General features: G+C 50.8%; 1 protein-coding gene across 8 annotated transcripts in view; it reads right to left on the bottom strand.

The window, feature by feature from the left end:
- LOC149341823 (5'-AMP-activated protein kinase subunit gamma-1-like) overlaps positions 1-19,514 on the bottom strand; it is a 282,152-nt gene that overhangs the window by 92,625 nt on the left and 170,013 nt on the right. Inside the window, exon 1 of one of the 8 annotated variants that reach the window (XM_089544050.1) lies at positions 5,143-5,763. The exons of the other annotated variants lie outside the window; for them this stretch is intronic. Coding sequence (XP_089400176.1) covers positions 5,143-5,533 — 391 coding nt within the window. The 5' untranslated portion in view covers positions 5,534-5,763. Of the gene's footprint in view, positions 1-5,142; positions 5,764-19,514 lie in introns of those variants that run through there. 8 annotated transcript variants of the gene reach the window in all.

Genomic DNA, 19,514 nt, shown 5'->3' with positions numbered 1-19,514 from the left:
CTAAAGCAGATGACTACACTTAGAACACGCGACATTTAGAGTGTAAGGGAAGTCTAAAGATGTCTGAATCGAAGAAAAGGAGCAGCACCAAAGCATGCGACCACAGACGAAGAAAGGAGAAGACACAAGCGCAGTGTCTTCGTCTGTGGTTGCATGCTTTCGCGCTGTACCTTTTCTTAGGTTCAAAATGCTCCCAACTTGCCCAAATAGAAGTTTTACTAAAATGTGGCGAGACGCCGTGGTGAGGGGCCAGCAATCGATGCCGATTCGTAAAACTAAAAAGTAGACATCACGCAAACCAGGCATAAACAACTAGAGCACGAAATGAAAGTAAGCATTGCAAGATAATGAAAAACCAAGCGGTTGTGCAACGACGCCGCTAGTTGAAGATCATGACTTAACTATTACGACAAAAAAAAATCGACACAGCATGGTAACTGCTTAGAAAAATAGAATACGAAGAATAATGCGAACCTCCCCTACAAGAAGCATCTTTGGTACCGAAATACTAAAAAAATTCTGCAGTGACACGAGCTTTCAGAATTTAATTTTCTAAATTTTATCTCGTGCTGAAGGCTGGATACTCTAAATTCCGAATGCAAATTTTCAGGGCCATCCACAAATGATTAAAACTTGAAACAAGACATGATCGCTCTGCCTCTAACACACCGTCTCCCAGCAGAACCAGTGCTTGGGAATGACCGCGCACTGGCCCACACACTATGACAAAAAGAAGAGCTGCAAGCTTTGTATCGTGTCATACTCGCATCTTCGACATGAGATTTGCGGCTCACGCCTATCTACACGTAGAAAATTTAATTGTTACAATTCTTTTCATAGAGGGGGAAAATTCGTTTCACTCAACTCATCCGATTTCGCATTTCAGACCTACAAGGTCCCACTGATTTCGTTTGGAACAACGCAAAGAAAATTAATAAAGAAAAGGCTAAGCCAAGGTTTTCCCAGTTTTGTGAATTATCCTCTACCTAAAGACATAAAACTCCGGGTGTCAATTTTTTACTGCAAAGGGGAGCCTGAAAGGGTTTAACATCAGCACTTCGGAACGCGCCGAACTGCAGAGGTTAGTCACAAGACTGATATCCCTCACTCTGCAAAGAACACCATCCGCACCGGATGTCAGCGCCACGACTAAGCGGTCACAACAAGTCACAATGCATGCACAGTGGCAGTGCCTACGCCAAACAAGCAATACGAATGAGTATCGCAACTGTCATGTCATCCCACAGTTTGTGACCGTGTCTCGTACACCACTCGAAAAGCTAATTCCTTTTCGCTACCCAGAAACCTCGTAGTGCTGTGCTGCAAGTACGTACGCTCTGAATCGCTACGCCACCACCTCGTGTAACGAATTTTTTTTTTTTTTTTCAAATCCAGTGCGCGAACTGCGTTCTTTCAGCGTGCCTCGTGCAGTAGCAGTTTCCTTGACGGCGGCTGAAACAATAGTAGTGGAAAAGAATAACAGCGGACGCTGACAGCGCATTGGCGCAGAGCGACGCGCGGCGAAGCGTGACCGCCGCGGTGAGATAAAGAAAAGACGCAATGCAAAGAAGGCTGCCAGCCGTGCCGCTGGGCAAATAACGCCAAGAAGGAAGGCGAGTGTGGCAGAGCACCGCTCCGGCGAACGGACAAAGGCGCTGTCCACGGATGTTGGCCCAAAAGTCTTGGCAAGAGGCTAAACTCGGTATTTCAATTATGCTTACTTTCTTCCAAATGTTGACGTCAATAAGCGGCATGTGACGCATGTCTGGCAGTGTTCAGCGGCAAGGAAGAATGCAGACTAAATTGCTTCTTGGTATATGGGGTTCAACGTGCCAAAGCTATGAAGGATGCCATAGTGGAGGACTAAGGATTATTTTCGACCACCTCGTGTTCTTTGATGTGCACTGACGTCGCACAGTACAACGGCGCCTTGCGTTTCGCCTCCATGGAAAAAAGGGCGCCATGGCCGAGACCGAACCCGCGTCCTCGGGCTCCGCAGGAGAGCGACCCAACCACTGGGCCACCGCGGTGGGGCGTTTGCAGACCATCATCGTCTAAACGATGACGGCTAAGGCCCGTCATGTCCACTTCAGGATATGTCTCTTCCAATGAAACTGAATCAGCCCTGTCTTTGCGCCAGCATCACCTCCATACCTCGGCCGCTGACCGCTAAGTTTCCCTTCCACTCGTGTACCCTGTATTAAGTTTATATTACAAAATTTCAGTTACCCCCAACAAATAGTACAAGGCAAATACTCTTGATGGAATTCGTAAACAACGCGAACGTGGACAGAGGTGGCGTTGGTGCGTTCAATTTCCACTTCGGCGTCGGCGCATTCTCGGGGAACGGTGCTTAATCATCACTACAAACCCGTCAGTCGAGCAGTGGGAGGAGTTTCTGTGCAGCTCCGACCCGCAAGATCAGCTTGCGCTGGTTGAGCGGGCCGAGGAGGCAGCAAGAACCAAGGGGATCATGTACCTAGGAACACCACCTGCTGCTCAAGACCCCAACCCCTAAACCCCGTCCCATTTTGCGGAATAAAGTTTTATACCACTACTTAATCGTCAGACCTACGTCATAATAACAGACGTTCGCGCATAGACTCTAAATGGAATAGCACATCCACTCGAAACCTACTCCGAACTGGTAGACATCTTAACACACACCGACTTAGCTTCCTTTCACCACCATGTTTTCTTGGAATTCGCTTCAGGGAGCGTGCAGCACCGATTTTCCCGCCGGACGTTTTTACCGCAAGTGTCTCCTAAAAATTACGAAAAAATTGAACAGGCATCATCCCTTTGCCGCAGCGCAACCTGTAATGCAAATGGCAAGCGCATCAATAAGCGCGCTAGATCGTTGGCCGTTAGGCCGGAGACGTAGCACAGTGGGCGTTATGTAAAGTGAATAAGGCAAATGAAATTAACTGCGCGAAAAGAGCAGTTCGCGAGTTCAAGCGCCTCATCGTGGTTCGCAGAACGGCACCGAGCGCGACAACCAAATAATTGCGCTCATTCAAAACTCGCTACTGAAAACTGAAGACTCCTGACGCAATGCACGTTCACACTATAGCTTCTTGCAAAGTGTACCTTTCGCCAGTTCCCCCCCTCAAGGTGACCAACGCGCTCACGTGCGATACTGCACGTGCGCCCGCATGGCGCCCACATTTTTTTAATAGCTATTCCTAAACGCATTTCCAACTGTGGCGCACGAACTGAATTGACATAGTCTCCTTCCCAGGTTTCGACGCATGAAAACAACACGCCACCGCTACTTCTGCTCCTCCGCACGACAGGAGGGCGCGTTCACGAACGCGCTGTCAAAATCAGAGTTACATAAGTTTCGAACAATTTCGGAGAAGAGGATGAGACACGAAAGAAAGAGAAACCAACGACACAGTTGGTGCGGGGCCCAAACTACGCAAACCTGCCGCGCGCCACTCCGCCACACGGGGGCAGACCCACCGATTAACGCAAACGAGCACAATAAACTACAGCGCAACGTAGGCAAAGCAACTATACACCCCGTCTCACACACTGTACGCATGTACCGGAGGGAAAACTGCACCTAATTATCCAGGGGCAGATTTACGGGTGACTCTTGGAAATCACTGTAGAAGGGCGGTTGATATCACCGCAATGTACTTCAATGAACGCTCCTCGTTGCAAAACCAAATGGACGTCTATCACGACTTTTCTGTAGAGAAATTTTCCCCGCATCACTGTCTCAAGCATTTCCGCGGCAGTGCGTCATTCAGGGTTAAAATCATCTGCTAGGGCAAGTCTAATGCATTTGCACGAATGACTAAGCACTAAACAGCACGAAGCACAAGAAAGTTTATAACCCGCACTACTGTTCCCCTGCGCAGCTTCGAACGCCCGAATAAACCTCGCAGAGCACATCCACTACAGCGCGAACAAATCTGGAGACACGGGTACGAGTGACGGTGCAACAAATGCATGCACCACAGGTCGGCAATTAAAAAACAAACAAAACAACGCAACAAGGCCCAGTGCTATTTAAGACTGCTCAGGGGATGCCGGCTAGAACAGCAAACGAGCAACGCGCGATTCGCAGAAACGCCTTGGCAAGCGGGTTGACATTGCATACGCGGTGCGCGTGCATGCTTAGGGATGGAAGGAACAAAAATAAAAACGGCCGCCATTCGGCACACGAAAAAGCTAAATGAGGACGAGGCACGCAGTAGCGCAGTTTGACATAGTACATCGTGTCCCCGAATGTAGTCGCGAGAACCCGACCGCGGCGGCCGCGTTTCGATGGAGGCGAAACGTAAGAGGCGCCCGTGTGCTGTGCGATATGAGCGCACGTTAAAGATCCCCAGGTTGTCGAAATTATTCCGGATAACTCCACTACGGCATCTCTTTCTTCCTTTTTCCCCTCACGGCGCGGTTCTGGTGTCCGCCGAGATATGTGACACAGTTACTGCGTCACTTAATTTCCTCAAAACCAAAAACAAAGAAAAAAACACCAATTCTGGTCATACTCTTCGATAATTTCTACACCGCACAGGAAAGATAATTTTTAAAGAACGTCAGCAGAAGAGAAAAGAAGGAGCAGCCAGAACGTGCGCGTTAGAATTGTACGGAGTGCGGCGAAAAGACCATTCCACAAGTAGGCTACCGACTGCAAACGCACGTGGCAATCGCACCGTCTAAGGAGCACCATGCGGTAGAGCCACATTTCGCACTGGTTCTAAAAGAGACAGCTGTAGGTCCTCCCGGCCTGTGTACGCTGCTAGACGAAACAGCGGGCTTGTCACAGCCTAGCCCAAGTACGACAATGGTGCGTTTCTCTCTCGTATAGAGCTAGAGGCACGCGCCCCTTCAGAACCCACCGAGTGACGCGCTTCCGGTCAAGGAGGGCCAAGACATGCCGCAAACACTAGCACGAGGACGCGAGTGACGAGGCTTCATTTTTACGCGCAAAAACGTTATGGACCGAATGCACGCACGGGCGTAGGACGAAGCTGCAGGCGCAAGCAGGCGAAAACAACCGGCGACGGGTGACAACGAGGGTAGAAACGGCGCAACAACCACCGGCGCCCACAGCAGACACAAACACACCCCTGCCAACGAAATCAACGGCGAGCAATGGACTCCGGCTGGGGCGCGCCCACCGACCTGGTCCCGGATCCGGACGCAGTTGTCCCGCGAAGGCGGAAGTGTTCCGGCGCTTCAGCTGGAAGCGCAGGCCACGGGCGAACGACGACGACGAGTGGCCCTTGGAGGCGTGATCCGCTGGCTGCTGGGCGCGATCGGGGGCAGCAGCCTGCTTGCCCTTGGCCGTCGGCGGAGGGGACTTGAGCGCCCGCGTGGGGGACTTGGAGGGCGACTTGTGGCGGAACAGCGCCGCGCCAGCGTCGCTCGCGTGCAGCGTCAGCCGGCTGAACGGCGAGCGCGCCTTGACCGAGCGCGGGGGCACCGGCGGCTCGGCGGCCCCGGCCTCACCCCCCGAAGGGGGCGGCTCCTCCAGCGTCGGCGGCAGCCGGCCTTCCTTGGCCAGCGTGCGCATGGCTGAGACCTGGTCAGCAGCGCTCCTCGGGCGAGGCACGCAGGAAGCCCAGGGTCAACTCCGGCCACATGGCACACACAAAAACACACCACACGCGGACCCGGCGTGCGCGCACTCTCCTCCGGCTGCGGCGGCGGCGCAGGGCCCGCGCGCGCAGCCCCGTGACAGCCGCGACCCAGGCGCGAGCGCCGACTGCGACGCGGAGAAGCCGGCGCGGAGCAACGCCGCCGCCCCGAGCGCCGTCCGCGGAGCGACCCCCACAGAGGCACTGCGGACGACGACGCTACGCTCTGCGCTGCTGCTGCTGCGCCCCGTTTTGTTGCTTCTCTCCTGGCTCCCTTGGCTGCTCGCCCGCCGCGACTCGGCACTTTTTGCGCTGCTTTCGGAGGGGAGGGCACGATCGCAGCGTAATGCAGTGCGCTCGACGACCCGCGCTCGGACTTGGGGTCGCGTTCCTCTCGAATCGCTGCTCCGGCTTATACGGGAAAGCAGTACACATGTATCTCTTTCGGCGCTTCATCCACCACCAGGCTTTGCCCATTTCCAGTACAAGCCGTATGCGGACTGTCTCGCATTGCAAGGGGAAGAAAAAAAAAGTTATCTTTCGCTGAATCACGCTGCGAAGGCGCAAGCAAATGCTGTAGGCCACTAGCTGTCGACTTGGTAATATTTTATTTCTTTTACTAACCGTTGAAACTAATGAACGTCCACAGAGGGCGATGCTACGCCCGTTAAAAAGACGACGTTGGCAAGATGAAGATCCTCTGTACAAACATAACCAGACCGGCTGCTAGCTTACACAAACCACGTATGAGCGAATTCCACTGACCGGCGTGAAACAATGGATTCTGCGGCATAACAAGCAGCGGAATGAACCGGCGTACATACAGTACGCCCATTCCCACTAGGCAAAGAAACGCCACGCTTTTCATACGCAGAACAAATCAAAAGATAGAAAAGAGGCTATAGGTACAGAAATGCGCGCGTGTCGATTCTTGGCCGCTCACACTGGCATGGAGCAATGCTGTCCCCTCTCTTCCTCTGTGGCCACTGGTGCAACCCTTCAAAACACTGAGGGAGGGATCGGGAGACGTTTCTCCATCCGATTGCAGCGCACGTCCTGTGCCGGACGCTCGATGAAATAAGAGCTTTCTTGAACGGCCCCCGCTGTTTTTCTAGTTTTTCTTACACTTGCTTTCTCTTTTTTTTCGCGGCGTCTTATGTCCTTGCCAGGGCTCAGAAGATACATTGGGCGTTCCGGCCACAGCCGCCCTGCTTCCTCCGAAGGGCTCAAGCGTAAAAACTAAGCCGCGCCCCGCCGGCGTGACACTAGCGAGAGTGACGCCAGTTCATCAACAAAGACAGCAAGAAACAAACAATAGGAGGAGGAGGAGGAATCTTGTCGCCTCGCGTGGCAGCATTTGTACTTGTCGCATTCGCCCAATAAGAAAAGACGCCACGCCGATGGGACGAACCAAATCGTCAAGTAAATGAGCAGTCGAATGTAGCGGTGTACGCTCGATTTCGAAACATTCGTCAGGGGGTCACGTGGAGTAGGTGCACTTGCGAGTAGCGATGCCGATTTGATTTTACGGGTTTCGCAATGCGGACCCGACCAGGGCAGGGCCATAGCAACGGTATTATGCAGCGACCCAGGCGAAAGACGGAGTCAGATTTTGGGAGAGTGCCAGGGACGATACAACAGTGCTTGTTACCATGGCTCAGGGCGGTTCGTTGCGAATAATATATGCGTGCGGGGTACAAAAGGCCCCCTGAAATGGTGCAACTATGAATACTGCACCATTAACGATTTCTGGGTTAGGAAGGTGGCGTTTACGTCTTTCGTCTTTCACGAAAACTGCGACACGCACACCCTTACGCATTAGCATCGCCCGAAAAGAGAAAATTTTAATTCAGTGACCTTGCGCGAATACCGGGACCTGTCCGACTGCCAACCGATCAGAAAAAAAAAATAACCGTTATTTAGACAGTTTTATGTGAACTCTTGAAAGGCAGCACAATCAGCTCTTGAAAGAAACAAGCGCAGAAAAAAAGACAACATGGTTTAAAACATGAGTGAGAAAGGAAACAAACATCGGAACCTGTTGGTGAAAGAGCGGTATTCAATCACTCAAACTCCGACAGGAATTCACTTGCAGAAACATTGCATACCTGAACTACAGTTGACACGCAGTTATGAAGCCGAGGTGCAAGGAGAAACCTGAGCGAACCGCACATATATATTGCGTGGATTCGTGAAGAGAAATGAATCGTTTCGAGAGAAGTAATTGAGGACTACTTTTTTTTTTTTTACACGAGCGTACAGACAGACATGACAGGACTCGTCTCAAAAAGGCGGCACTGAATTTTTTCTCTAGAAACAATGCATCACCAACTATAGTCCCGCAACGTGTTTTATTCAGCGAAATTTCAGAAACGAAATGAGTTCGCATTGCTGATATCCTTCAATTTCAGCGCGAATGCGAGCACGAGAACGCACCCATGCTGCCTGCGCCGCAGATACACGGACATATCGCAGGTACAGCATCGTTTCGAAGCTATTTCAAACAAGCTAGCGCGTGAAATGTTTGTGATCCCGGCACGTTCTAAAAGTGCGGACTGGATTCCGAATAGAGTATTTATTTAGCACTGCCAGTACGCGAATCTCAGTACCGTCATTTTCCGACGGCACCGAGCCAATGCCTAGCCATGAAAATGGCAAACCGCGACCAAAGCGATCCAGGCAACGCCGATCGAACCGATGTAAATCGACCGACCCACGCCAGGCCGATGCGGAGGTGATGCCGAACCAATGAGGACACGATAACGAAACCGACGACAAGCCCATGTCGAACCGACGCCAGGCCGATGACGAACCCATATGCAGCCAATGCAGTCACCGGCATTTAAACCTTCAAGTCGATATCGTTACCTCTTTTCACTGCTGCTCATGTGGGTTCGAAACTACAACTAATTATCTCAGCAATCACCACAGCCAGTTACCCGAAATTCGAAAGACAACACAGTCTGTGAACATGTGTCAGCTCTGTCCATTTTAATATTTACCAAATATTGTTTACAGCTGCCGGTGACGAAACAATCTACCCTCCTCAAGACTCTGGAACCAACTGCGCGCCTGATTCCGAAACGTAAAGTGCACGAACAGCTTCAGGACTAATACGATCAAACAGCTGCGCCACTACTATGCTCAATACATCTAATTAAGTTACTCGAACTGCAGAGGGGGTCGTTTGAGCCGCGAGGAAACAAAACGAAACAACAACGAAAATAACTGTGGCACTGGGGAACACACGGACGTGGCGCATCGGACTAAGATCCATACACCTCAACACGTTCGAAATTGTTTACACCAGCAGAATGCAGCAGTAATCAGCGCCCAGAGATCACCTTCCGTGAAAAGGATGTCGGCAAATTCAGACGAAAATCGTCCGGAAGTGGTGGCGAACCTCAAATGGAACAGGAAGCCGAACGTGAAGGCGAACTTGTCCGAAAACTTCCGAACATATCCGCCCGAACGGAATCCAAAAGAAAAAAAAACTGCAGCCCCAAGAGGAATTTGAACCACTGCCGGCATAAACTGAGCATTTTTGTTTACCAATGCCTCGGACCATTTAACCATCACTTTTTTTATTATTATTTTAACAAAATCACACAAATGTGCACAAGAACCGCAAGCCAACCTCTGACTGACATAGAACCTCTGACTGACATTCTTTAATCGCCTTTAAAGATTTCAATGTACGGGAGTCGGCCAGGCGCCGGATCCTCAAGTTAGATTATTCCGAAAGGGTGGACTTCCCGCGGCACAAATACTCCCCTCCTGCAGCCACGTTTTTAAGCGCAAAGTGCCCTTGTATAAACGGAAAAGAAAGGTTTTTGCTGCAGGATAAATGTTCTAACCCTTTTTAAAACATCCTGCCCTGGACGTACACCGCACATGGTCATGTGCGGTGTTGGAGAGTGAGTTACTCACAAAGATCTCTGTAAAGGTTTTTCGAGTCACTCTAATGAAATAATCAGAGGAAAAGCGTGCACGCAGAATATAATAGGAGTGCACAATTTCCTTAAAATGTACATGGATAGCTCCTTGAATACAGCGTGATGTGATAACAAATTCAGGCAAAACTCTGCCAGTCTAAACTGAATAACAGCACGTAAAAATGGGTCCTAAGGTCTGTAAAAGAAGCAAGCAGCTGACGAACTGCCGAGCAAACAAATGGCATAAACCACGAACTCCATCGCGGACCAGTCGAAAAAGGTTCGTTCGGCTTGTCCACTCCCAAGAGGAGCCTCACACAAACCCTGCAACACTCTGCGCATCGTTTGCACATTCAGACGGGAACAGTTTACCTGCCGCGGTGGCTCACATTAGGGCGCTATGCCACCCGGGTGCGAACCCGACCGCGGCGGCCTCGTTTCGATGGAGGCAAAACGCAAAAGGCGCCTATGTGCTCTGCAATGGTTTGGTTTGGTTTGGTTTATGGGGTTTAACGTCCCAAAGCGACTAAGGCTATGAGAGACGCCGTAGTGGAGGGCTCCGGAAATTTCGACCACCTGGGGTTCTTTAACGCGCACCGACATCGCACAGTACACGGGCCTCTAGAATTTCTCCTCCAAAGAAATTCAACCGCCGCGGCCGGGATCGAACCCGCGTCTTTCGGGTCAGCAGCCGAGCGCTCTGCAATGTCAGTCCACGGTAAAGATCCCAAGGTGGTTGAAATCATTCAGAGGCCCCCACTACGGCACCCCTTTATTTTTTCCTTCTTCCACTCCCACCTTCCTCCCTTCTCTCACTGCGCTGTTATGATGTCCACCGAGGTATGTGAGACAGATACTGCGCCATTTCCTACCCCCCTCCCCCAATAAAAAAAAAGAACAGTAAAAGACCTCCTGCATTACGTACCACAGTTAGCTGACCCAGAAAAGTTCGCAAACTGTGGCGCGTCCAAACACTGACAGGTTCAGTTCATTAAATCCTTCGGTTTTCTGTCTTACATCAGCTTGATCGCCACAGGCACTCGCGCTGCGCGATTAACTGATTTCCACTCTCGCCGTGCGTTGGATATTGTCTTCGTCATGGTCTTTTATTCGTTCGTACTGCGCAAAGTAAAATTATTTTGTTTTCTTAAAAGTACACAAAATACTTTGACATTGTTTTTATTTTTTTTTCGGCCCTACCTTCATACGATATGTTTGAGACAGTCACCACGGGTAACGAATCAAAGCGGCTATGACAGAGGGAAAGCAGTTGCCCGAGTAATCGGCAAATGAAGAGGAATTAAGGAAAGCAGAAGGAGCAGACGGAATGAAAGAACATGCACGAAGACTCCGAACCCTATGAGGCCATCTTCAAACATGTAGAGAGCCGTAATGTTGCGCCGCCGACCGGCTGCGCGACGTCTACTCTCCCTACAAATAAGTGGCATAAAGCGGAACCTAAGACCGATGGTAAGCGACTAAAAGCGCTTGCTCCCATGGACATACTGCGCCCTGAGCTACTCGCGCAAAAGGGGCGCCTCGGGAGCGAAAACAACATGAAAAACAACCATGAAGGAAGGATGACGACAACATTCGCACTGTGCAACAGCGGCGCCACCGCGCGAAAGTCGTTTTAACTTCACCACTCTTCCCACGGACGTCCTCTCGACAACCACTGACAAAGGAAAGTGAGAGCGCCTCCGTGCCCGGCTGAAACTACCGGATTCGTTCGTAGAGGGCGCAGCGCGCACGGCGGCGAACCTACGCCTCCGACGAGCTCCGGGAGGTGCCGCTGCTCGACGGCAGTTCGTTTTGAAAGTGCGCGCCTCGTGCGCTGCCACAAAAGGGACAATAACTTCTGTCGCCTCGAAGCGACAGCGCTACGGATTCGGCTCTCCTAAATCAATTTCTTTAACAGTAGTCACAGGCTGCACTATGGAGTACCTCAGTGTCCCGATAGTACACCAGTGTCACAAGCTTGCTGCTAAAGTTTACGCTCGTAGACCGTGCATAACACAACTGCGGTAGCTGGGAGTTTTGTGTCACGCATAAAAGACATCAGAAATATGGCAAGTTATACCAACGGAAAGCGGCCTGGACGTGACGCGTATTGTCTGGTGTATGTACAATTGCCGTTCCTGGTAGCGGATGATAAGGCGGGATTCTCCGGGAGAGTGTTTTCGCTTAGGTCGGCAGTAGTCACTGTAGTTTCGCGTCCGTTATACACCACCGCCTTTAAGGAGTTGTACGGTGGTTTTCACCTTTGTATTGCCGTCCAATTCCAGCGCACCGCACAGGCCGCGTAATTTCGATGCAAGTCTCCTCGCGAAAGCACGCCGACCGGAAGCTTCCGGTGTACCGCGGTGAAGCATGCTTGTTTTATATCGAGCGGTCGGCGGGGTTGTTCAGAAGCCCAAATGACATTTCAGAAAAAGAAAATTTATAATAGTAAGTATTTCTGGCTAAAGCGGATATCAGACTAAACAGCGCCGAACAAATTGCGGCCGATTAACTTCATGACACAATTTGCTGGTGGTGGAATTTCTTTTAGGGGTGTAGGTTATCAAAGCAGCGGGAATGAGTACGTTGATGGCGCTTCAATTCTAGCGAAAGCACTACGTGCAGCTTAGAGTTATATATTAGGATTCTATCAGACGCCGACTATCGGCCAGAGAATGATGAGCAGCCCCTGGCTCTCTGCAACGAACGGTCACGTTGCCAGATGTCTGCATTGAACTTTCTGCCTATACGACAGAGGAAAGCTATTTTACCACTTTATAACTCTCCAGACTACAAAATGCTTCGCACTGCAAGAGGTTGCAGGAATGCGCAAGCAAGGAGAGCATCCCACGAATGCTTCTTACTGGGTAAGGAAGTGCAAAAAATTCCCACACACCACGGTGAGAGTCCAGCGCTTTCTGACCGGCCACATGCACAACCAACAGAGAGCTTGAACCCTGTCTTTTAACACTGGTTGATACAGTGTCCTAGCCAGCTGCTCGGGCACAATACGGCAGTGCGCTTCCTACTGCACCCTATTTTCGCAGCGCCGCTGCGGCTGTCCCTTCGGCGCTGGGGAGATGAAACGTCGCCGGTATACCGCGGAACAATGGGTGAGGGCGGCTGTTGGCGACACCAACGACGCACCGCACTGGTGACCCCTTCGCCGGACACGAAGCGTGTGCCTTTCAGAGACGTTCCTTCATCATATGGAACATCCAGATATACAACAGCGCGACGTCTGGGCCCCTCGGTGAGTGGGGCAAGACTGCAAACCAGTCTCCTAATTACGACGGCATGCAAAGACCAGTCGAAATCAAGAGGAAGAAACGGGCTTGGGCAAAGCATATAATGCGAAGGCAAGATAACCGCTGGTCCTTAAGGGCAACGGAGTGGATTCCAGAGAAGGCAAGCGTAGCAGGGGGCGGCAGAAAGTTAGGTGGGCGGATGAGATTGAGAAGTTTGCGGGGATACGCTGGCCGCAGCTGGCAAAGGACAGGGTTAATTGGAGAGACATGGGAGAGCTGCCTTTGCCCTGCAGCGGGCGTAGTCAGGTTGATGATGATGATGATGCAAAGACTGCAGTATACACCGGTAGCTGAAGTGAATCGGTCGAAACAAAATGAGAAGTGACGCGCACCCCAGAGAAAACGGTCACTTAAAGCTTTCATTCTGAATGCAAAATTTTCAGCTGCATTATTTCACAATTTTACCAACTCAACAAAAGAATTAAAACCCCGGAGGCAAAACTTTTAGGCTACGCACACCCCTCGTATGCGTAGGACGGCATGTATTCAGGGTCAATCGCAAAACAATACAACGAAAGCGTTCCTGGTAAGGTCTAATAAAGCGCGTGCCAGTAAGATGTTGCGATATCGCTGTAATCCATTTACCACACGGAGAAACCCCTTGCACCATTGCCGGCTCACCGTTCGTCCCGCGAACGTGCTTCTAGCGCTCTCGCGCACGCACACACGTCGTTCACCGGCAACCATACGTTAAAGGGGGCTCGTTGCTACGCTGCCGCGAACCGGTGACGAAACGGCAGCGAGGGGCCCTCAGCCCTGTGCCAATGTGCAGACGCGAGCATCGATGCGGCCCAAATCACGCTGTCGATTAATGCACTTTGTTTAACACGATATAGCCAATGCAGCGTGGCGCTTGACATCGCGGAAGCGACACACGCAGAGAAGGATGTCGCTCCAGATACTCGGGGTTGCTGAAGCACGCACAGACGCTCGTGAGAGCCTACGAGCGACGCAAGGACGATGGAGAAGTCGAATCGCTCCGAAATCCACTGCCTACCCCCCGTTCAGGCACAAAGAAACGAAAGAGAGGTATACTGCTGCGCAGTTGGTTGTATACATACTCGAAATGAAAAAAAAAATCCCGTTTATTTAGCGTGCTTAGGCCAAATGGGAATTAACTGCATTAGCACTCTGGTTTTCAAGGTTTCGGTTTCCGTTCGAGGAGCTGTGTGCAAATTCAAGCAGGCTTCAAAAATTGGCGAAATCGGTGGAAAGGGGGGGGGGGGGGGGCGGGGGGGGGGGGGGGGGGTTAGTGGGTGCTCTAAAACTGCAGGGAACACACACTGCAGGTGACACCGCCACCGACGACGACGTCGGGTATTCCGCTGACTGGGACCCTTAACAATATCACGTTTGAAAGCATTTTTCACTCGCGCAAGGGCCGTATGTATAAACTCGTGCTCGACTGCTGAGGCGTAGGTCACGGGTTCAATACCGGCCTCATTTCGATGGAGGTTGTAAGGTGCTGCAAGGATGACATGTGGGTGGGCAAAAGCGCGGGCCATGGCTCAGACTCTGGGTGCCACCCGTTTGTGTGCGTGCTCGCTCCTTGAAAGCTAATGGAGGCCGCCAAGCTCTAGGCTGACCTATCAGAGAAAGAGACTGGATGACGTCAATGTCCCCCTATGTGTAGCTTGCTTTTTGACGATTTTTTCTCGCTTCAAAAGAAGAGTAGGTAGGTGCTTCAACCTCTAAGTAAACGTCGTGAAACCTGATAATACTATGTCAGCGACGACAGATGTACTGCTTGAAGTTAAATTGATTAAATGACACCGAAGAACAGTTTTTGAAGCTAGAATAAAGTCGTAGCAAATAACAACTCGCAAGTGTAGAATCCGTAGTTCGGTACAATGTGTTAGGAAAATCCCCGAAGGTGGAGTAGATTTGTAATGAGGGAGTAATTGCTTATCAGCATCCACCTAAGCGCAGCTAACGCCTGCAAAGGAAAGAGAGAGCCTTCACACAAACTTCGTAGTTAATAACATTCGTCCTGGACCCGTGTTCTTACCCGGGTCCACCGCCTGTCTGAAGCTGTCTCTCTGCCAACCGAACTAACCAGGACGGCTATCAGATGGCAGTTCGGTACAATGTTTTAGGGGAATCCCCACAGGTGGAGCAGACTTGTAATGAGGGAGTAATTACTCATTAGCATCCAACTATGGGCAGCCAACGGCGCCAGAGGAAAGCTAGCAGTTGGCTGCTGCGGCGTGATATGCTAATGAGTAATTACCCTCTCTTTTTACAATGTGTACTTTCACCGGCGAACGTCGGACTCGGCCGCTCCCACTCCAGAGCAGGCAATCATACGCGCGGCGGTTTCGCAAAGTAGTTCCCCAGGCAGCAACGCATACGTGGCTACGGTCCAAACGATGACAACGCCAGCCGCTCGCAAGGTTCCGGCTGGGTACACAGACGCGCGTGATGCAAAACGCTTCTTAGCCATGGCCAACACCGCAAACGTAAGAGTAGAGAGGAGCGCCGACAACGGCACTGACGTCAAGCAGGTGCCGCAGAGAGGAAAACGAGCAGAGAGAGAACACAGCTGCCCCCAAACGAGAGGGATCACGCAGCGTGGAGAACACCGTGGCCAATTCCACCACGTGCGTGCCTTCTATCGCGTTTTTCTTCGGCCCTCGCTTTCGCTCATGCGCTGTTAGTTCAGCGGGTTGGAATCCCGCTACGCACGCCTGGCCTCAGTCCACTCCTTGACACAGGAACCGCAAATGTGACCAGAATTCTATACGCTACTCACCGTTCTGCTTCTGAGTGACTACCATTCCGACCCCGAGACAAGTTCTTTCGTCGAAACGCTGGCAAGCTACCTGAGGCTTTCCCCTCCTGTGTTTGCAAGAAACCAATCTACCTACCCTCTCTCTACCATGGACTACTATTCCTTTTGAAATATAGGCTCGCTATATGAAAAGCTTACCCAATTTCTAACTGACGACACAACAACGACACTGTTACAGTCACCAGCGTTTCCACAATGAACTTAACATTCACAGTTACCACACGGTTACTAAGAGATAGGCGCCTGTGTAAACAATAAAAATAATAATAGAGCGCCACGTTACCCGCATCTGGCATATTTCCAAGAACTAATGAAAAATTGGCACACGAATAATGTTTTGTTTCCCATATTATGCGTGCACAGTGCTTTCCGTGTAAAGAGCTACTAGGAACGCAGAATGCAGTTTCATTCAGCTTTCGTTTATGGACATCCCGCGCGCCGGACCTGTACATACAGTACGTGAATCTGTAAATAGAATACTTGTAAATAGTACCTCTCTCCCCCTTATCTTTTCCCCTCACTTCTTTCATTTCATTTCTCCATCTATTTCCGCTGCCCCAGCTCAGGTGCTTACAGTAGTGATGATAAATGTCGGGCTAGCAAAATCTTTTCCTTCCTTTTAGTTATTATTTTAATAAACCACTATACTACTAGTATTACTATTCCGCTCCCTATTAAACCTGTACGGTGCTTCAATTCCCGACCGAATTCAGGGATACGCAAGAAAAATATCGTTAGAAAGGCTGGCGAAATGTCAAACTTTCTCGGCTACTATATTCGGCGAAGCACCTTCCAACAGAGATATCGCGCTTTTGTCAGTGTAAGCTGTCCTCCTGCTTAGGCTTCATATCACTGTACATGGCTAGAACAAGTGCGTTTGCATAAAATAAACACGTGTTCAAGTAGCGAAAACCTGCTTTCAGCAACTTCTTCGTTCTCAATCGCACGTCAACAGGCCTTGTTCATGTGACATTGCAGTATGCATGCGGAAGACAGGAGTACGGCGGTGCCTGAAGGACGCTAGTGACCACTCCCCACAACCTATATTTTACCCGTAGGGGTTCTCGGGACGCGCGGCGGACATTCGGGCTAGACCTGAAGACCGCTGTAAAACAGGTGGTTACGGAGCCTGTATGTTAGACGCCAATATGCATTTGTGTCTGTGACTGCGCGGGGGTGATCGCTTCCTCGCCCAGGCTGAAGCACAGCAACACTCTAATCACCACAATGGCGCAAGGTACGCAGAAACCTCCAAGGCCACGGCTGCCCCAGAGAGGCGCGTTTAATGGATCCGCGCGGTGATTGTGCCTCGTGATGACGCTACAATCCTCTACTTCCTTCGAAACACCCCTCCAGTTATGCCGCAGGGCAGCAGTTTCTGTTCGGCTTTCAAGGACTCCCCCGCTCGTCCAACAGTCCTGTCTTTAGACAGCTGGCGCGCTCAGTCTCCTGTGACGGAATAACATTATTCCGGTGAAAGGGATACGAGAAAGTGGAGAGTCTCGTGTAAAGGATATGCGGAAGAAGTCAGCTATGGTCACTGAATCCAAGCACAGGTCCGAAAGACGGCAGGCTTGGATATCATTTCTTATATCCGTGTCACACCGGCGAAGCTAACTGTCGCTCAGCGCTGCATAGGTTAAGTGACCCACCTAACGGCTGTTTGTCGGATAAAAAAAAAAAAAAACCTAGACAGCGCACTAGAAGTCGTTGTTAACGTCACTTAACCTCAGTGAGGCATGAGGAGATAGCATGAAGCAGCCCACGTAATATCGCTTAATAACGTCGACATACATGAAGGAAACATACAATTCAGAATGGTAGCATGACTGCGCAGGTTCTAGCTCTCGTCGACGAATCCAGTTCGCGAGGACTCCAGCCCACTTCCAGTACATGCAGACGGCCACACACGTTTTTTTTTTCTTCCTTTTATCGTGTTCATGCACACCAATCGAGGCGCTGGCGAGGCGAGTCGACATGTTAACTGCCCGCCATAGCGGGAGTGGCTCCGTTGGCTGGATTACTGATTGTCGGCTGTTGGCGGTCGATACCATAACCACTCCGAACACGCTCGTAAATTGCCACGACCAGCTGGCACACAGCACCGCTACTGCCTGCGCTTCGCCCGGCAATCCACCCTCTGATGACAGTTCTTTGCAACAGGCTTCTGGCGAGTGAGCTACTGAACGAGTCCTACAGGCGCGTTAGTGCTAGAATCTATTCTCCATGCAGGGGCCATGATTTCACGAGCGCGCTACAAGAAAAACATTATTTGAGCTCACATACCACAGCCTCCTCTGGGACCAGAAAAGCACAATGTCGCTCCTTGGAAACGACGACCCTCGGTGCCTTTGACACAACGCGCTCATGAGACTTGTGCTAGACAGCCGTCTTAGCTCACAGGTAAGGGCTGGAATTCCAGGTCCCACAAAAGAGGAACAGGAAAGGGTTGTTTGCAAGTTGGTACCGGGTGCCTACAGCCGCGCGAGGAAATGGCGGAAATAGTTCCGCCCGTGTTCCGCGCCTTTTTATTACGAAACTGAGTGTCCATAGAAAAAAAAGCAGCTGATGCTTTCATCGACGCAAGATCAGGCTGTGGAGCGCGCCAGCCCGCCAGCGAGTGTCGATCATGCGCTCGCTTTGCTGCGTCGAAACAGAACTCAGTCAATAAAGCGCTGGGCGGAAACTGAAAAATGTCTGGCACGGAGGCCCCCAGACGTGTCTGTTTCGAGAAAGGAAGCAGTCAACTGCTTTATACCTTGTACCACGGTCGCCAAGTAAGTTTACGCCAGAAAACAATCCAACGTGCCAGATATTAAACCAGAAAAAGAAAATCGAGAAATGCCCCCACCGCGGAGTTTTACAGGGACGAATGGTTTATGACCCGACTTTAAGACGTAAGGCTTTTAGCTCCCACGAAACGCCGCCTTTTATCAACCAATGCATTGTTCTCCCCCCCCCCCCCCTTTTTTTTTTATCGTGAAAGATTAAACGCGACCCGAATTCCAAATTATTGATCTCTTTGTCACGTACTATTACGATCAAAAGTTTAAAGAACGCATGTTCCCGAAAAAAAAAGGTAATTGTACTTCTGCCTAGCGACTCAGTCGCATGGCCCTGTTACATGCGAGTCCCCTCATACATTGAGAAATTTCAGGCGACTGGCTTACGTGCCACACCGAAATATATATTTTTATGGTTATGGGGGTCTAACGTCCCAAAGCGACTCAGGCTTGAGGGACGCCGTAGTGAAGGGCTCCGGATAATTTCGACTACCTGGATTTTTTCCGCATACTTGCGTCCCGTAAACTCTAGATCGCGATAGTACATGACCGCACTCGGCAAATGTGAGCGCCTGGTGCCAAGCACCAGGCATGGAGAATCGTGAGGTGGCGCACGTTCCTCCATAGCACGAGATCACTTCAGCTACCCATGGATGGATGGGTGCATGGGTGGATAGACGAATAGTTAGAGACTTCCCCTTAGTAGCCGGGCTGCGGCAAGCTTCGCCTTGCCTGACTACTTCCCCAATGTTGTTCGCACGTTAACCAATCCGAGGGCCCGCGTGGGCCAACGGTAGGAGTTTTTGAGGGGTTACACCTTACTTTTAGGCTAATACATCAGTCCGAACTAAGTTGGGGATCTGTTCTGCTTATCTTGATCGCGTCTCGATTCACTTTCAAGTAACCTTCCAGTCTCCTTTTGCTATTCGAGAACAGATGAAAACAGCGCGGTGGCACGGGACACAAGTAGGGGAAACACAGAGACGTTATCTCCTCCTCACTGTTTCCACGTGTTCTCGAATCCAAGCCAACTACACTGTAAACCGTAGAATGCGCCTGCAGGGAGCAAGGTGACCTACGGCGCAGTCCTTTTTCTATAA

This window comes from Amblyomma mixtum, chromosome 5 (assembly GCF_055824585.1).
Source record: "Amblyomma mixtum isolate Tamu chromosome 5, ASM5582458v1, whole genome shotgun sequence".
Lineage (NCBI taxonomy): Eukaryota > Metazoa > Arthropoda > Arachnida > Ixodida > Ixodidae > Amblyomma > Amblyomma mixtum.
This window is presented reverse-complemented; position numbering and strand designations above follow the sequence as displayed.